The sequence below is a fragment of the Bubalus bubalis genome, chromosome 6, assembly GCF_019923935.1.
Source record: "Bubalus bubalis isolate 160015118507 breed Murrah chromosome 6, NDDB_SH_1, whole genome shotgun sequence".
Lineage (NCBI taxonomy): Eukaryota > Metazoa > Chordata > Mammalia > Artiodactyla > Bovidae > Bubalus > Bubalus bubalis.
In genome coordinates, this window is record NC_059162.1 from 86,287,053 (window position 1) to 86,307,799 (window position 20,747).

A 20,747-nucleotide genomic window follows, 5' to 3' on the forward strand; every position below is an offset into this window, starting at 1 on the left:
AGTACAAGATATCTTTTAGAATGTAATTGCAGTAGTATCATATTTTAAAATAATTCCTTATTGTTGTGTTCCTACTTCTCCTAATACTTTACTTTCTTCTTTAACAGTTGTTGTTTGAATGAAGGTTCAGATAAAGGCATACATTACAAGTGGGCCATATGCTTCTTATGTCTCTTTTCTTCATAGTTCCTCATCGCTCTCTCTATTCTTCCTTCTCCTGGCACCTTTTTGTTGCTTTTGCTGAAGGAACTAGGTCACCTAACCAGCTTTTTATGCTAGAGTTCATTCTTTGTGACAAAGAGACTTCCCTGTTCTAAGAAATGACTTGAGAAGCTTCATTAAAAAAAAAAAAAAAAAAAGTTAATGACTGCTGGAAAACTCACTCAAAAACAGCTTTGCTGAACAGGTTTATATAAAGTAAATAAGAAACACATCCTAGAATAGTGCTGTAGCAAAAACACCCCAGAAAATACTCGTGCCCAAAGCTTCTTGGTGTCCAGGAAGCTGGGGGCAAATTAGGCCTCTTTGTGATCACTGGGATCACTGATTTCTGAAGTCTCATTAAAAAGCAAAAAGGATATTTAAAAATTCAAAAGAACTCTTCTGGATGTCACACATTTCCAAAGTACAGTGTTTTGATCATTCTGGGGTAAATGAATCAGAAATGCACAGAAGGCATGGCCCTTAGTAGACACCAGTATGCAAACCCTTGGCAAAATACATTTGGGGAAGTCCTGAACCCTCCAAGCCTGAAAAACAAGTCAACAAACAGTGCCTGCCATATGCCTGGATTCAGTCTGTCCCTCTGTTCAAGGGTGTTGGACTCAGAACGTCCAAGACTGCCATTCAGGGAGAGCCGCGGCCTCTGCCTGTGGAGAGTGACTGCAGAGGCAGCGGACCTGTGCTTCCACAGGGGCCTGCACGAGCACACATCCGCCCACGCCCACCTTGGGAAAGGTGCCTTCACAAAGCAGGCCCGGTCAAAGGGCCAGTCGTGTCTCATGCTATCACCTCTATCCACCCTACCCTTGAAAATACTCATAATTCCCACTGGACATAGGTCTGCCAACTTAAAATTAGGCTCAGGAGGTATTTTCTGATGCTTATAGTATCTGAAGTCAGGACATCCGGAGAGAGAGGAAAACACACACACACACACACACACACACACACACACACACACACACAAAAACTGTGCGTGTAAGCTATTCATTCATTTTCATTCCTGAGGTGAAGTAAAATTCAGCTTTGTGAAGAGACCAAACTTGCTTCTTATATTTTAAGTTATATTTCATAATTTAGGTATCAGTGAGGATTTAACTAGTGAACACGCCACGATACTTTTTAGACAAGTATGCATGTGTGCTCAGTCGCTAAGTCATGTCTGACTCTGTGACCACCATGGGCTGCAGCCCACCAGACTCTGTGCCTGGAATTTTCCAGGCAAGAATACTGGAGCATGTTGCCATTTCCTACTCCTGGGGACCTTCCCAACTCAGGGATCAAACCCGTGTATCTTGTGTCTCCTGCACTGGCAGGTGGATTCTTTACAGCTGTGCCACCTGGGAAGACCTCTAATATGCTTACAAGGAGGAAAACCAAACTAGCAACAGCTTAACAACACTTACTGTAGAGTTCTTATTACTCAGTCTGCAAAAACTGTAGTGTACTCACAGGGTAGGATTCAGTTCAGTTCAGTCGCTCAGTCGTGTCCGACTCTTTGCGATCCCATGAACTGCAGCTCGCCAGGCCTCCCTGTCCATCACCAACTCCCAGAGCTCACTCAAACTCACATCCATCGAGTCGGTGATGCCATCCAGCCATCTCACCCTCCTTCGTTCCCTTTTCCTCCTGCCCCCAATCCCTCCCAGCATCGGGGTCTTTTCCAGTGAGTCAACTCTTCGCATGAGGTGGCCAAAGTACTGGAGTTTCAGCTTTAGCATCATTTCTTCCAAAGAAATCCCAGGGCTGATCTCCTTCAGAATGGGCTGGTTGGACCTCCTTGCAGTCCAAGGGACTCTCAAGAGTCTTCTCCAACATCATAGTTCAACAGCATCAATTCTTCAGCGCTCAGCTTTCTTCACAGTCCAACTCTCACGTCCATACATGACTACTAGAAAAACCATAGCCTTGACTAGACGGGATTACTATGTTAAAAAAAAAAAAAAATCCATGGACACATAACTTGTATTTGCTATTTTCAGAGTCCACATGGATAATTCATCTTCACTGATGGCAGAGAGTCCCAGGCAAGCCTCCATATTGTGGTTAACTCTGGATTTAACTTCATAAATGAGGAGTTCATCAAGTTTTCCTTGTCCCCTTCAGGGGTCCTTTCAGAATTGAGCCATAGAGGATGAGCTCATGTCCCCATTTAGAAATAACTCTTCCAAGGCCATCATATCTCTCCACTCAACTCCAGCCTCACAGCTTCCAAAGGTCACCAATGTTCTCAGCATTAACGGTGGTGGTGGTTAGTTGCTAAGTCATCTCCAACTCTTTGGTGACACCAAGGACCGTAGCCCGCCAGGCTCCTCTGTCCATGGGATTTCCCAGGTAAGAATACTGGAGTGGGTTGCCATTTTCTTCTCCAGTCTCAGAGTAATATTCAGCACCAATTTTCTGGAATTCAAGGTGATTCTCCTGGGACATGAAAAGAATTCATCCAAGTCCCACTCTTCACATTTCATTTAAATCAACATCACTTCTTACCCAGTTCACAGTAAAGAGGTTAGTGGGGACAAGTTATCGGCTTGGTTGTTAATATCTATACTGATGGCAATTAACATGATGATTAGCAGATGTTTATGTGTACCCAAGACACAGAGGCTTAACCTGTGTCACTCTCATTGGTGTACTGTAAACAGACTGACTGACACGATTAGGGACACACATGTGTATATTCAGTAACAGAATGAATTGGTTTATACTACTGCTTTTGTTCAGGCTCCTCAACAGCTTCTTAATTGGTCTTCTCTTCCTCTAGCCTCCCTTGCTCCAATCTATTTTTCACAATGTTGCCAGAAGGCTGTCTAAAAAGCCAACATAACTGCATAATTTCCAACTTAAAAAGCTCTGATGACTTGTCACATACAATATTTAAAAAAACAAACAAAAATACCAGAACAAAACAAAACAAGCTTCATATGCATTGAGGATCCATCCCTATGATCTGGTTCTCTCTCTTCCTAGCCCCTTGATATACCATCATCCTTAAAGCCTATTTTCTGGCCATACCAAGCATCTTACCACTCCACCCACTGCAGCATGGTAGGCCCCTGTTAACCCCCATACTTTTCTACATAATGTTATTCACAAAACATGGTCCGTGGGCCAACTCCAGCCCACAACCTGTTTCTATAAATCAAGTCTGATTAGAACACAGTATGGCCCATTAACTTATATACTGTCTCTGACTGCTTTTTCACTAAAATGACAAAGCTGAACAGTTATGACAGATACCATATAGAAGCAAAGCCAAGAATATTTAGCATCTAACTTTTTACAGAAAAGACTGCCAATCCCTGATCTAGAATTTTGGCCTCCCACTCACCCCTGCCCCAGCTTTTCCCTTGGGAAAATTCTATGCATCTTCAGGAGATATATATTGAATATGCAAATCCATATCTTTAGGGATCAGGATATCTTACACTTTCTGAAGAATGTTCTATAGTTATATTCCATTTCTCTTAGCTTCAGAAACTCTGATTTTTGTTTTGAGTGGCCATGTGCCCACCTCCAAGTGATCGGTGTTGATGGTCTAAGCCAGTGCTGTCCAATATACTCTGTAGTGATAGAGATACTCTACACACGTACCATCCAATACTGCAGCCACTTTCCATAGAGTGACTGAGCACCTGAAATGTGGCCAGTGAGACTGAGAAACGGAGTCTTCAATTTTATTTCATTTTCAGTTCAGTTCAGTTGCTCAGTTGTGTTCGACTCTTCATGACCCCATGAACTGCAGCACACCAGGCCTCCGTGTCCATCACCAACTCCTGGAGTTTACCCAAACCCATGTCCATTGAGTCAGTGATGCCATCCAACCATCTCATTCTCTGTCATCCCCTTTTCCTCCTGCCCTCAATCTTTCCCAGCATCAGGGTCTTTTTAAATGAGTCAGCTCTTCGCATCAGGTGGTCAAAATATTGGAGTTTCAGCTTCAGCATCAGTCCTTCCAATGTACACTCAGGACTGATCTCCTTTAGGATGGACTGGTTGGATCTCCTTGCTGTTCAAGGGACTCTCAAGAGTCTTCTCCAACACCACAGTTTAAAAGCATCAATTCTTCGGCACTCAGTTTTCTTTATAGTCCAACTCTCACATCCATACATGACCATGGGAAAAACCATAGCCTTGACTAGACGGACCTTTGTTGACAAAGTGATGTCTCTGCTTTTTAATATGCTGTCTAGGTTGGTCATAACTTTCCTTCCAAGGAGTAAGCGTCTTTTAATTTCATGGCTGCAATCACCATCTGCACTGATTTTGGAGCCCAGAAAAATAAAGTCAGCCACTGTTTCCCCATCGATTTGCCATTGCTTTGGAGGAAGTCTGGTATTTCTTCAAAGAGTTAAGCATAGAGTTATCATATAATCTAGTAATTTCACTCCTAGGAATATACCCAACAGAACTGAAAACACATTCACACAAAAACTTGTATATGGATGTTTATAGTAGTATTTGTGACAACTAAAAAGTGGAAATGACCTAAATGTCCATCAACAAGTGAATGGATAAACAGATGTGGCTTATCCATGCAGCTATTGTTGTTCAGTTGCTAAGTCATGTCCTACTCTGTGACACCATGGACTGCAGCACGCTAGGCTTCCCTGTCCTTCAGCATCTCCTAGAGCTTGCTCAAACTCAATGTCCATTGAGTCGGCGATGCCATCCAACCATCTCATCCTCTGTTGTCCCCTTCTCCTCCTGCCTTCAATCTTTCCCAGCATCAGGGTCTTTTCTAATGAGTTGGCTCATGAGTTGACTATTACAAAGTCATAAAAATGAATGGATTTTATAGAAGCACTGATAGATGTTATAACTTAACTGAAACTTGAGAAACTTATGCTAACTGAAGGAACCCAGATACAAAATGCCATATACTGTATAATTCCATTTTTATGAAATGTCCAGGACAAATCCATAGGGACAGAAAGTAGATTGCCAGGGCCTGGGGGTAGGAGAAATGAGTGAATACTAATGATACTGGATTTCTTCAAGGGTGATGAAAATGTTCTGGAATTAGATAGGGATGCTTGTATATGATCTTGTGAATATATTAAAAATCACCAAAAAGTACACTTAATATGATAAATATTATGGTATATGAATCATATCTTAATAAGAAAAATTTTAAATAGTCATAGCTGGCTATCATATTAAATTGTGTAGGTCTAAGTGAGCCATGATAATCTTGTTCTCCCCTTTCCCTGCCTCTCTCATAGCTACAAGTGACGATGCAACCTAATTCTACCCAGTGATACTTAAGCAGAAGTCAAGTAAGAGAGCTCTTGGAAAAGCTTTTACTCTGCTCATTAAAAGAAAAAAGAAGAAGAAAAAAAAGGAGACACTGCTTTCTTCATTTCTTCCCCATTCTTCTACCATTAAAGGTAGATGTAATGTCTAGAGCTACAGTAATTATCCCCTAACCATGAGATAATTAACATGAAGGAAAAGTCTACAGAACTAAAGATATGCTGGTTTTGAAATGGTCAAACCACCTTTGGACTTTCATTTAGGAGCAGAAAAATCAAGTAGAGTAGGAAATCAAGCCTACTTGTTTAAGCCACTGTAAAATGGTATTTTGATGAGTATATTGTTAAACAAGTTAATTTAATATAACATCCAAAAAAATTCCTAGCACTTGCTAAGTACTGCGTAACTGTTAGGTATAATTGTTGTCATTAGAACTCAGTGTTTCTCAACCAGCTTTTCACCATCAACCCCACTAAAGAGAATTTTCAGACATTCCTTGAGGACATTCCTGCCCCTATCAAGTTTTAACACCTGTATATCTGTTTACAATGTCAGGTACAGCTGAGTTTTAGAAGACCACAAAGCATTTTAATGCCTGAGATTTTTTCATCCTCCACAAACCAATGTTTGCACTCTTGCAGATATATTCCTGATCCATGCTTCTTCCTCACTGCAACTCACTGATTTAAATGAGAGCTTCTTAGTGTTATGAAGCTGAATGCATTCCTAATTGATTCATCCTCCTCTACTGCAACCCATGGATTTAAGTAAGAGTTGATATGATTGTATAGACCCCATGCCACTGGCCACGACAGATTCCCCTGGGAATGGGCACTTGCCTAAAGCTGAGACCATTATAACACCTCACGCCCATGCGTATAGTTTAATCAATAAAGAGGGTGGACCTGACTCATATGAAAAGAATCAAAATTCTTCCCCGGGATTTTGGAACTTGTTGTTCTCCATTGTAGAAGCTACAGTATGTGAGCCTGAGAACTCCCTGCAGAGGTGTAGGGGAACCTGGGCAACAGGAATGAAGGCAGCATTGACAAACAGGAGACAAGGCTGGTGATAAGGAGATGAATAAAACATAGTAGCATGACCTAAAGAAGGTCCCAGGCTAGTAGAGGAAGGAATTGCGACACAATGTGCTAACTGCTGGGAACAGCCTTGGGCTCCAGGAGAAGCACTGGGGGATCCCAGAGGCTTCCACGAGACGAGAAATGAGAACCGAGGCTATGGCCACATCACAAGAAATGACATAAGATGGTCCACAGTCAAGCCAGCGCTGCTGTGGCTGCTAATTTGCACACCTCAGTAAGGCAGAGAGCACAATATTAGCCAACAATAATAATTTGGAGGCTGGTACCAACATATCTAGGCTTCCCTGGTGGCTGAGATGGTAAAGAATCTGCCTGCAAAGTGGGAGACCTGGGTTCAGTCCCTGGGTTGGGAACATCCTTTGGAGAAGGGAATGGCTACCCACTTTAATGTTCTTGCTTGGAGAATCCCATGAACAGAGGAGCTTGGCAGGCTATAGTCCTTGGGATCACAAAGAGTTGGACAGGACTGAAGGACTAACACACCAACATATTTATTAATAGCCTTTGTGGATGTTTGTGTTGATGGTCGGGAAACTGGAATACAGAAAAAGTATAGTGAAAAAAAGGAGTATCTCACAACACAGTTACATCTGTTTTATATAGAAAAACAGCTTCACTGAGGTATACTGATCCTTTTACTGTAGCTTCTTCCAGCCTTTCCCAAGGCCCTGTCAACAACACTGAAATATTCTCTTTTGAGCCTCTCCAAAACTTTGTGGTGTAGCATTAGCCTTGCTCCCATCATGTGATGAGGAAATATGAGCTTGGTGAAACTGGAAGAACTGAAGGACTGATGTTGAAGCTGAAACTCCAATACTTTGGCCACCTGACACGAAGAGCTGACTCATTGGAGAAGACCCTGATGCTGGGAAAGATTGAGGGCAGGAGGAGAAGGGGACGACAGAGATGAGATGGTTGGATGGCATCACCGACTCTATGGACATGGGTTTGGGTGGACTCTGGAAGTTGGTGATGGACAGGGAGGCCTGGCATGCTGTGGTTCATGGGGTTGCAAAGAGTCAGACATGACTGAGTGACTGAACTGAACTGAGAATTGCCCGGTGAGTAGGTGGAGCAGATGTGATTTTGTACCAGACTCTGACTCCAAAGCACAGCACCCCCCCCACCACCACCTGACTCCTCCACAAATATGTGACCACAAGCAGCAGCAGTCAGAATGAACACCGCCATGTCCCAGCATCTTCCATCTGCCTCTCCAGATTCACTCTCTAACCTTCTCCCCGCTGCTTTGTGATCAGGATGCATTTGGTGTGGATCATACCAAAAGGCTCTCTGCCCTCTGGCCTGGGTTTGGCCAATGTGGGGGTAAGGGAGGGGGCACTGAGGGGTATCAGCAGGCAAGAGGGAAGTGTGGCCTGGACATGGCTCTCTACCAAAGGTCACACTGCTGAACTTCTCCATACACAATCTCTCCGGGACCTGGTGACACACCCACCCCTTGCCCTTGACACAAGCTCCACATTTGGTAGCCTGGGGCTCTTGCACACTATCCTTGTGGTTAGCTCACACTTGCCCACTCTTCTCAAACTACCTCACTGGAGTATGCCACGAGCTTCTTGCAGGGACTCTGGCTGATGCTCTGACAAAACAGAATGGACACAGGTGTCCCAGAGGGGACTGGATGAATACCAGTGGAACTTTCTCCCACCTTCTCGCTCTACTCATAACAGCAGATTCCAGAAAGGGAAGACAAAGAAGAACTATGAACATGTGGAGATGGAGGTTAAGTATACTATCCATCTCATTCCTCAGAATCCTGCCTGATCTGTATACCCTGAATGGACGTAAGATGTTGCCAGGTAACTAGAATCTGGATGAAGCAGTATTTGTGGTGAAGATCTAAAAAAAGCTTTTTTTCCCTCCAGATTGAGTAGGATGCAAGGTTGCTATTAATCAACTGCTTTCCACCCCTACCCTCTGTTCTCTTCCTGGTCCTTCAAAAGCTGAACTTTCTGCGCCAACAGAATAGATCAAATTAATTTCAGCATAGGAAGGTTAAGTGCTATCCACACCAAGTTCCATTTCCCCTTAACTAGTAAGAACAAGTGTCGATATAGTCATGTTAGAAGAAAAGTTTAAACACGTTTTGATAGAGTTATCTTTACAATTTTTGTCTTTCCAATGGATTTTTGTAAGGGATACATGCTAAAGGATCAAGAAATTTCTAGAGAGAGAAAAACATCAGGAAGTGACCTGAGACAACCGTTAAACTAATCTTGGCCTTATGACTTTACCTCGACACCCAAAAGTAAAACTCTCTTGTCAAAAAAAAATGCCCCGAAGTATAAATCGAAATCTTTTTATATTTTTCCCCCAATAAACTAAGTTTGCTAGATCTCAATAAAATTATCAGTGTTTTCTTAAAGATGAAAAAAGATGAGAGAATGCTTGTTTGTGCTGTTCAATCAATAGGCGTAAATGATGGTGTTATTAATGTAGCACCTCTAGTCACCTTTTAAGCCTGGCTTCTTCTTTATTTGCTAAATAAACCTTGCTCAGCTCTTTCTTCCTACTTGCTCATCCTCCTTTTCTCTCCTCAAACGAACACAATCAAATAATCAGTTACGTAGGCCCATTGATTTTATGTCCCAAATACACTGACTGTGTCCCTTTCACCCTGTCACTAAGGAGCTCATGCTCTTGATAGCTCAGCTGGACAGAGCAGGGCTTCTCAATCTTGTCACTACTGCCATTTGTGCCATTTGGGGCTGGATAGTTCTTTGTTGTTGGGGGCTGTCTTGTTAGTAGAAGATGTTTAGCAGTACCCCTAGCCTCTATTACTAAGATGCCCACAACACACCCCCTCCTTATGTCTACAGACTTTGCCAAGTGTCCCCTGAGAAGCAAAATCACCCAGGTTAAGAACCACTGAATTGGGTAACAGGCTCCTATTAGGTCCACCTGCATATGCTCTTCTCCCTTCAGAATTTATCCACCTTATAAGGGACAGCCATGTCATTCCTGTGCTTAAACCATCCCCTGACTACTCCCCACTTACTCTACATTGAAATCTAAACTCTTCAGAAAAAATATACAAAGACACCCTGATTGGGCCCCCACTGGATTCTCTGGCCCCTACAAGCTCTGTGTGCTGTGGGTGGACAGGAGTTATGCCAGTTTTCCAATATCCCACGTAGTTTTCACATCTCCAGGCATTTCCTCTTACTGAAACTTCCTCCTTCCTTCTATCCACACTCAACTGTCCCCTTTTCTCACTTCCCACTTGGAGAAATTTTCAACTGCTTTCTAAAATAGAGGTTGCAAACTCAAGTGTATTCAAGGTCAGGTTTGTTGTAGTTCAGTCCCTAAGTCTGTCCAATTCTTTGCAACTCCATGGACTGCAGCACGCCAGGCTCCTCTGTCCTCCACTGTCTCCCAGTATTTCCTCAAATTCATGTCCACTGAGTCAGTGATGCTATCTAGCCATCTCATCCTCTGCCATCCCCTTCTCCTTTTGCCTTCAATCTTTCCCAGAATCAGGGTCTTTTCCAAAGAGCTGGCTCTTTGCATCAGATGGCCAAAGTATTGGAGTTTCAGCAACAGTCCTTCCAATGAATATTTAATTTCCTGTAGGATTGACTGGTCAGGATGGTTAACATAAATGAGTAAAGCTGAGAGGACTGTGGAACAGTCGCCCACACATAAAGGCAGCCCCTTGCCCCTCAGTTTCTCCAGCTCTAGGATACTGTTTCATGCAGAGAATGGCCCAGCATTGCCAAATGTGGGAAGCTGAAGGACTTTTATATTGGGGTATCTGAATTTTTTAAAATAAATAAACAAACACGGAGTGGCTGAAACAAGACACATCTACAGGCAAAACCTGCTGACCATCACTTGCCATCTACACTCTCAGGATCTCTAAGCATTTATCACTACACTCAGAGTGTTTACATTCCTGTTCCGCTATAAGCATGACAGTATCTTAAGGTCATAGGGTCAGGTCCCTGTTTCTTTCATTTATTTATTTGTCGGTTTTAATTCACATACCATTTTTCTTCTTTCTCCCACCTACTCATTCAGTCATCCATCCAACTCACCAATAGATAGAATCACATTTCTATAAGCACTCTGTTAAGAAGGCAAAAACAAAGAGACGTGATCTCTGGTCTCAAAGTGTTCCTAGGCCAGTGAGCAGAGACACAGACAAATGATTATAATACACACACTCATGAGAATATTATGAAGGAATCACATACTCAAAGCACAACACTCAGACAACAGAAAAAGCACTGAACTATCCCTGGTTGAGTCAAGTTGGCTTCAGATAAGATTTGAGCCAAAGGCAGAAATATGCCCCTTGGTAAGCGAAAGTGTTACAGGCCACACGAACACTCTGTGCTGTGGTGTGTAGGTAGGAGAGAGATGGCACATTTGAGGAACTACAGTAATGCTGTTCTGATTTGAAACAGGAAATAAATCGAGTGAAAGTTCACAGTATATCACTCTTAAACGGGCAGTATTCAGTGCAGTTCTTGGCACCTAGAGAATACTCAAAAAGTATCTGTTTAATTCATTCATTCAAAAACTGGGCAGGAAGGAATGCTGATCAAGCACAGCTTGACAATAATTAAGCAGTCCCTTAGACATGAGAGATATGCTGGGGGAATACATAATAGGAGTTGACTGAGGAACTGTTACCTGATCTAATATAAGAACCATTCAATTGATACAGTAATAACAGTAATAAATGACATTTATTAAGTGCTTACTATAGTCCAAGTACTTAACTAAGGGCTATACCAGCATTATCTAATTCAATGGACAGAAGGATCCTATGCAGTATTATCATCCCCACTTTACAGACTAAAAATAGGCTCAGAGAAAGGAGTTGGGGCTCAAACCCAGGAATGTCTGAATCCAAAGTTCAACCTCTTATTTAACACAGTTTTGTTTTGTTTTGTTTTTAATGGAAAAAATCCCTGAGGATTTCTTGCAAAGGCTTTTGGTTGTGTTTGAACCCAGAGCATCAGAGTACCAAGGAATAAGCTTGCTCTCTTTGTGGGTGACTAAAATTTGTCCAAAATAAAAGCTACCTTCTAAAGTAAGCAGAGAACTGACCACCAACTGGGAATTGCCACATCAGCATAATGCTGTTGCCAGCAGCTCTCAATTAAAAACAAAACAAACTCTCTAGAAAACGCCATGGAGCGGGGAGGCAGGGGGAATCTCCTTCCAGAGCTAGCCCAGGCCAGGCCTGTCTGCTGGGGACAGCTGGGTGAAGCTATCAGAAGACCCAGATGACCTACAGAGAATCCATCCAATATTGAGACTCCGAGAAAGTAGGCAACAGGTTCCCTGTTACAGGGGGCAAATTTTTGTTTACTTTCAGACACCTATACTCCATTATATGTCATATTTGTAAATGACATTAAAGTGTCTTCAATGTGAACACTGAAATTTCACAATTTGTAATGAACTTCTGTGATTCAGTTGATTTCAGTTCAGTTCAGTCACTTAGTCATTTCCTACTATTTGCAACCCCATGGACTGCAGCATGCCAGGCTTCCCTGTCCATCACCAACTCCCAGAGCTTGTTCAAACTTATGTCCATCGATTTGGTGATGCCATCCAACCATCTCATCCTCTGAAGCTCCAATACTTTGGCCACCTGATGTGAAGAACTGACTTATTGGAAAAGACCCTGATGCCGGGAAACACAGAAGGCAGGAGAAGGGGATGACAGTTGATTTCATGGATAAAGCAAATGTACCTAAAACAAGGAGCTAAAATCCGCAAGGGAAAGATGTGTTTTCAAACACCCATTGAGTACTTATCAAGCACCATTTTATATAAAGATGATATTGTAACCGAGGGAAAAAAAATTATATATAGGTAAATTATATATAGGTAGCAACTTACTACGGAGAAGGCAATGGCACCCCACTCCAGTCCTATTGCCTGGAAAATCCCATGGACGGAGGAGCCTGGTGGGCTGCAGTTCATGGGGTCGCTAAGAGTCGGACACGACTGAGTGACTTCACTTTCACTTTTCACTTTCATGCATTGGAGAAGGAAATGGCAACCCACTCCAGTGTTCTTGCCTGCAGAATCCCAGGGATGGAGCCTGGTGGGCTGCCATCTATGGGGTCACACAGAGTTGGACACGACTGAAGTGACTTAGCAGCAGCAGCAGCAACTTACTAGAAGAGGTCTGCTATAAGCAAATCTAGGTAATTCTAGTTGATTACTTCCACTTCTTATCCATTTGTCATTTATTTTCTTTTTTAAAACATTTGCTTTCTTTTTATTCCCATTCTTATTGAGGAATAATTCACAAATATAATTGTGTATATATTAAAGTATACAACATGATTTGACATACATATATACACTGTGCAATGATGATCAAGATCATACACTTGTTACTTATAGGTCCTGTAACACAGATGAACAGTTCATTATTTCATGCTGATAAAGAATACACATCAGGCAATTAACGTCACCTGGGTTCAAACTGCCACTTTGCCACTTGCTACTATGTGATTTGGACAAATGACAAGTTTTCTCCAAGTCTCAGTTTTCATCATCTATAAAATGGGTGTAATAATGGAGACTTAGATATATTCCTTCCAAAGCTACCTGAATGACCAAATTAACATTGTAGAAGAAAGGGAAATAAGAAGGCACACTGAAAAACATTTAGAAAGTAACACAAGCAAGTCACAGAGGTGGACTAACATGACATTCTGAACACGACATTTGTCAGAAAGGCAGGCATCAAGAATGAAGCCAGGTTTCAGCCTGGATCCCTCAGAAAAGATAGTGAATCACTTGAATGAAGCAAGCAGAAAAGAGGACAGTGATGAGGAATGTGAATCTGGGACGTTCTGGTGGAGACAACAGTGGAAAGCTACCTATGTCCTGTGGCCACTTCTATTTTGAAGAAGAGTTCTGGAAATACAGAATTTGGAAGTCACGGGCTCATACACTAACAAGAAAACCAAGCCATGTACACACTGAGTTACCCCAGAAAGAATATTTCAGCACAAGTTGCAAACCAGTGGCCCATGGACCACATCTGGAACACAGACTTGTTTTGTTTGGCCTCCACAGAGTTCTAAAAAAAGCTTCAGCCAACATACAAAAATCTTAAGATTGCAACTCCTTTAAAAATTGCATTTCTGGTTTGTCTTGAAAAACTAAAAGACTTTGCAATACGGGGCCAGCATCCCCTCTGGAGATCATTTCAGGAAGCCCCCCTGAGACCAGGCTCACGAGACACAGTTCGTTCACTGTAGCTGTCCCCACTCACAAGATGTGGACGTGTACAGTTATCTCAGCCTGTGCTTCTCTTATGCTATCTTCTGGGATCCCACAGAAACGTGAGTTTGCTTCTTTTGTTGTGCAGTTCCTGGCAGAAAAGAAAGAGAAACGAACCAAGGTCAGGAGCCTCTGAAAATTCACATAGAGACTCCAGAAGAGGAACCTGTGAATGAGACACAGACAGAAGTGCCAAACAGGTGTAAGCATGCGAATTATCATCAAGGTCAAGGGAATAGAAGGGTCACTGATTCATTCTTGATTACTCTTTGCCTGAAACTCCCCTCCCCCACACCAGCAAGTCTTTTCAGCGTCAGCTTCATAGTAGATCCCCACTCTAAACACTTTCCATCATCTTTATGACTGTGGTCCAAAGCACAGTCATTTCTCACTTGGATTATTGCAACTGCTGCTTGCCTGTTTCTACTCTTATCTCCCTACAATCCTTGCTCCACACAGCAGCTAGAAACAGCTCCTTAAAATGTAAATTGGATCATGTCACTCTTCTGCCAAAACTATGCAGTGGCCTAGAATCAGCTGATTCCAAGGATGGACAAGGAAAGTACTAAGTGACATCCTATGGCGCCTGGAAGTAAACATGTCCTCAAAAAAAACCTGGGGCACAGAAGGACACAGAAGCCGATGGGAAGGGGTTCCCAATGGTTAAGTCAAAGACTGTTTAGGCAACAAAATAACGATAATACTGGATTATAACCAACAGAATAAAATAAGAATTCAGAAGCACATATTGAAAATAATAAATAAATATTTGAAAGAATAAATAAGTAAGAGACAAGGGGAAAGTCACTAACAGGATTGTTCCAGTTAATAAATGTAGAAGAAATTATAAACATAGAAAAACACTACCTGGCAAAACCAAAGGCATACTTGTCTCAAGCAAGAATTAATAATGAACGCTAAAATTACTGGGCAAAGATACTATAGGAAGCATGATATTTACATAGTCTCAAAGGAGCTCCCCAAGAGGTGATATTAATTACAAAGGAGGAGATAGTAAGTTTATACTGGAAAACCTGGGAGACACAATCTTAACCAAGAGACATCACAAGCTGATCTCACCAGTGATGGGGCAAATCGACATCACATGCCTCCTGATACCATGTACTGTAAAGAGCACATCATTTCTCTGGTTTTCCTGCCAAAAATGCATAATGCAAATGGAATCCTGAGGAAACATCAGATGAGTTGAGGGACACAACACAAACTAACTGGCTGGATGCTTTAAAAGGTCATGGTCATAAAGAACAAGACTGAAGAACAGTTCCAGATTAAAGCGAACAAAGAATATGTCACAATTAAATGCACTGTAATTCCAGATTATGTTCTGGACCAGAAAAAGAGACATCAGTAGAACAATAGGAAAGAGTATAATAAGTTCTATACATCAGATAATAGCTCTGTATGAATGTCAATATCAGGTGCTATGAATAACACCTGATTCTGACCATTGTACAGTGAACATGGAAGATGTCAGTGGGAGAGAGAGGAGAAAAATGTGATGGGCAGAGAGACACAGAAGGTTCCAACAGTAGCTGAAAGTGGTGGGTCATTTTTCAGTAGGTAACAGGTATATGGATGTCCACTACAATATTCTTTCTTCCTTATATATGCATTATATTATTCTGCATGTATAAACATGTCATAATTTTTTTAAGAAGAGAAAAATTTTAAATACAAAGTATAACAAATGTTGCTGTGTCCTTTTAGATTCTGTTGTCTAAGCCTGACAGCCTGAGCTCTGTTTTCTCTTTAAAAAAAAAAAAAAAAGGATGAAGTATTAGAAAGCTATAAAACGCATTAGTGCTCCTTTCTGCAATCTAATGGTCTATAAGACAGTTGAAAAGGGGCATGCCACTTCTTCACTATGTGAGTCACTGTTTTATAAGCCCTGGCCTGTACTACTCTAAGTCATCTTATGTATCACATGAGGTCCCCACATGTGTTCCCAGGGATGTGTGCCCATACGCTGAGTAGAAGGAGAATACTGTTGGTGTAAGAAATAGTTTTGATGTAGGTTCAAATCCCATTCTTCCACTTTCCAGTAGTGTGAGGTACAGCAGGGAGGTGACTCCACTTCCCTGAGTATTTCCAAATCTGTAAATGAGATAAAACTCTGAAGTTGTTATATGGCTGAACTGAAACAATAAAGGATAAATAAAAACGCAAGTAACTGTGCCTGCTATATAGACATAAATATTCACATGTGAGCAATACTCATCATTACTGTCTTTCCTTCATTTCCAACCGAGACTAAGGAAGCAAGCCTACCTCTGCCATAAATCCCTAGAAATAAAATGATATTGCAGTAGAGCATGACACACCACGTCTGCACCGATGGCCACATATCTACCACTTCTGAGTGGCTTCACCCCAATATTGGGACATCATCCTAACATGGAGATCTGGTATAGAGGGCATGGCAAAGTTTCTGCAGCCACACCTGGACTCCAGAGTCACCTCCTTGTCCCATGTGACCTTGGACAAATGACTGAACCCTCAAAGCTTCAGAGATTTCCTGTTTAAAATGGGGAACCACCACCTTCTCACAGGATTTTGATTAAAATGTACCCTGCATGAATGTATAAAAACAGTGCCAGATGCATCTATTAAATCCCAAATCCTAATTTATCTCTCCCTAGATACATATTCAGTTCAGTTCAGTTCAGTCACTCAGTCGTGTCCAACTCTTTGTGACCCCACGAATCGCAGCACGCCAGGCCTCCCTGTCCATCACCAACTCCCAGAAAAAAACAAGGACATACAAGCACAGGGAGCAAGATCCAACATTTTGTAACAACCTATAATGGAAAGAACCTGAAAAAGAATATATTCAGTTCAGTTCTGTTCAGTCGCAGAGTTGTGTCCAACTCTTTGTGACCCCATGAATCACAGCACTCCAGGCCTCCCTGTCCATCACCAACTCCCAGAGTTCACTCAAACTCATGTCCATCGAGTCAGTGATGCCATCCAGCCATCTCATTCTCTGTCGTCCCCTTTTCCGCCTGCCCCCAATTCCTAAGAATATATATTAAGCTATAAAAAAAAGAATGAAATAATGTCATTTGTAGCAACATGGACGGACCTAAGATCATACTAAGCAAAGTAAGTCAAAAAGAGAAAGGCAAAAACCATATGCTGCTGCTGCTGTTGCTAAGTCACTTCAGTCGTGTCTGACTCTGTGCGACCCCATAGACGGTAGCCCACCAGGCCGCCCCATCCCTGGGATTCTCCAGGCAAGAACACTGGAGTGGGTTGCCATTTCCTTCTCCAATGCATGAAAGTGAAAAGTGAAAGTGAAGTTGCTCAGTCGTGTCTGACTTAGCGACCCCATGGACTGCAGCCTACCAGGCTCCTCTGTCCATGGGATTTTCCAGGCAAGAGTACTGGAGTGGGTTGCCATTGCCTTCTCCAAATGTGCAATATAAAATACAACACAAATGAACATATCTACAAAACAGAAACAGACTCACTGATATAAAGAACAGACTTATGGTTGCAAATGGGGAGGGAAGGATTGGGACTTTGGGATTAGCAGATGCAAACTACTATACAGAAGATGGATAAACAACAAGGTCCAACGGTACAGCACTGGAAAGTATATTCAATATCCTGTGATAAACCATGATGGAAAAAAGTATGGAAAACAATGAACAAATATATTTATCTGTATAGCAGAACTGAACCTCTTTGTTGGAGAGCAGAAATTAACACAGTAAATTAACTGTACTTCAATTTTAAAAATTAAAAAGAAAGCATAAAAAAAAAAAAACCCAGTTCCTGATGCATTTTAAATACCCGAAAGATCTCAGTCTCTCCCTTTGGAAGAATATCAAAAGAAACTAAGCTCCAAAGAAGGGCCATGGAAATCAAGGAAGGAAAAGTACTGAGGAAGAGAAAGGCAATACACAAACTGGTTAATCCAGACTTACTCTAATCCTGGTTAGACCCTAAATTTCCTTCACCTCGAAGAGCTTCAGTTTCCCCCTTCTATAAAAGAAAACTGCTACCACCTCTTTTGCAAAGCCGTGAGGGTTGGTGGAGGTAATGAAGTATGTCCCATGCGGCCATGGATCTGCTGGGAGATAAATACACACAAGTTGGAGCTACAGGAAGCTAGTGGAGATGATGGAATTCCAGCTGAGCTATTTCAAATCCTAAAAGATGATGCTGTAAAAGTGTTGCACTCAATATGCCAGCAAATTTGGAAAACTCAGCAGTGGCCACAGGACTGGAAAAAGTCAGTTTTCATTCCAATCCCAAAGAAAGGCAATTTCAAAGAATGTTCAAACTAAGGCACAATTGCACTCATCTCATACACTAGCAAAGAATGCTCAAAATTCTCCAAGCAAGGCTTCAACAGTATGCAAACTGAGAACTTCCAGATGTTCAAGCTGGATTTAGAAAAGGCAGAGGAACCAGAGATCAAATTGCCAATATGCGTTGGATCACAGAAAAAGCAAGAGAATTCCAGAAAAACATCTACTTCTGCTTCATTGACTAGGCCAAAGCCTTTGACTGTGTGGATCACAACAAACTGGAAAATTCTTTAAGAGATGGGAATCTCCGCCTTCTGAGAAATCTATACACAGGTCAAGAAGCAACAGTTAGAACCAGACATGGAACAACAGACTGTTTCCAAATTGGGAAAGGAGTAGGTCAAGGCTGTATACTGTCACCCTGCTTATTTAACTTCTATGCAGAGTACATCATGCAAAATGCCAGGCTGCATAAAGCAAAAGCTGGAATCAAGATTGCCAGGATAAATATCAATAGCCTCAGATATGCAGGTGACACCACCTTTATGGCAGAAAGCAAAGAGGAACTAAAGAGCCTCTTGATGAAAGTGAATGAGGATGGTGAAAAGCTGTCTTAAAACTCAACAATCAAAAAACTAAGATCATGGCATCTGGTCCCACCACTTCATGACAAATAGATGGGGAAACAATGGAAACAGTGAGAGACTTTATTTTCTTGGGCTCCAAAATCACTGCACATGGTGACTGCAGCCGTGAGATTAAAAGATGCCTGCTCCTTGGAAGAAAAGCTATGATCAACCTAGACAGCATATTAAAAAGCAGAGACATCCCTTTCCCAACAAAGGTCCATCTAGTCAAAGCTATGGTTTTTCCAGTAGTCATGCATGGATGTGAGAGTTGGACGATAAAGAAAGTTGAGCACCAAAGAATTGATGCTTTTGAACTGTAGTGTTAAGAGAAGACTCTTGAGAGTCCCTTGGACTGCAAGGATATCAAACCAGTCAATTCTAATGGAAATCAATCCTGAATATTCATTGGAAGGACTGATGCTGAAGCTCTGACACTTTAGCCACCTGATGTGAAGAACTGACTCACTGGAAAAGACCCTGATGCTGGGAAAGATTGACAGCAGGAGGAGAAGGGGACAACAGAGGATGAGATGGCTGGATGTCATCACCGACTCAATGGACATGAGTTTGAACAAGCTCTGGGAGATGATGAAGGACAGGGAAGCCTGGCGTGCTGCAGTCCGTGGGGTCACAGAGTCAGAAACAACTGAGCAACTAAACTGAACTGGAGCTACAGGAAGCTGTATGGGGATTCCCCCAGCCTGTTTCAGCCTCTTGCTCCCTTTCTCAAGAGCCTGAACTATCATTTAGCATTCAAGGCTCAGGGTCTGGAAGCAGTTATCCCTTCAATCCTTCTCTGTCTAAACCATCCACAGCCCTGGCTCCTGGACCCTCACAGAGGAAATAAAAGTCCCCCCAAGGCCAAGAGAAGTATCACAGTACTTTCTAAAACCCACACCCCTACTCCCAAGCCACATCACAACTTCTGTCTGTGCTTTTTTGAATTCTAAAACCTGTATTTAATCTTCCTAAGCAACCCAGAAAAAAAAAGTCCTAATTCAGTATGTGTGTTAAGATTTTAGACACTTCCTAAAGCATGGACTTAAATGTCATACTCTTGACTTTGGAGGAAAATCTGAGGACAAAAGAGGGATTAGGAATTGTGGGATGGGGAGAATGGAGATTTAAAAACAAAATTAGGTTAAGGTTACAAGGATAAAAGTTAAATAAGAAAATAAAAGCCTGGTTAAGGCTGCTGTGGTTAAAGTTACAAATAAAGTCAAACACTTCATAGATCTCTAGTTCGTGAACCCAAGAGAGCTCTGGGGTGGCTCTCATGAGCTTGAACAACAAGCTAATTTTCAAGCAGGAATCAAAGGGGTTGAGCCCCAGGACAAATAGGTTGAAAGCCCAAGCATAAGCCTGGGCTCAGAGAGTTAAAAGGAATGCAGACTGCCCCAAAACACACCAGTCGTTTGTTTTTTCTGCCACCTTTCCAACGGTCATGTCTGGAGTGTGGATAAACAGTTCTGAGGGAAAAAAATTCTGTGAAGTACAGACTTTAAGAAAATAAAACACTAGAAGAATGTTTCTTAAAGAGCTATATGTGTGCCTGCATATATATACAAACACAGTGAAAGAGAAAGAGAAAAAAGAATAAATATATACATATAAATATATACGCAAGTACGTGCATATGCCAAAATTAACCAAACTTCTGCATGTTTTTCAGGTGTGAATAACAAAGGCTGTAACCAGTCTTTAAGAAGTTGTAGGTATTTTTAATAACAAAACCAAAGTGTTGTTTTACAAAGGTATTCCAGAAATAGTGAAGGGTGTCTGAGCAACATTTCGGGTTTATTTAATAAGATTAAACTGTGTGCTTTTGGTTATTATTAATAGCATATTTTATTCTAGGTTGTTAGAAATGTGTTTGGAAAGTCCCAGATAGAGGACTAAGAAAATGAGACGAGAAAGCTGCCTTTTATGGCTGCCCCACTGGGGGCCAGGAATTGTGCTCAGTACTGTTCCCATTCTGT

At 41.8% G+C, this 20,747-nt stretch overlaps 1 protein-coding gene across 14 annotated transcripts in view; it reads right to left on the bottom strand.

Annotated features, from left to right (window-relative positions):
* Positions 1–20,747, bottom strand: part of FGGY (FGGY carbohydrate kinase domain containing) — a 508,405-nt gene that overhangs the window by 366,158 nt on the left and 121,500 nt on the right. For 10 of the 14 annotated variants that reach the window (XM_044944922.2, XM_044944916.2, XM_044944919.2 and 7 more), the window contains one exon: positions 13,855–13,953. The exons of the other annotated variants lie outside the window; for them this stretch is intronic. In XM_044944922.2, the coding sequence (XP_044800857.1) occupies positions 13,855–13,953 (99 nt within the window). The remainder of the gene's footprint in view (positions 1–13,854; positions 13,954–20,747) is intronic. 14 annotated transcript variants of the gene reach the window in all.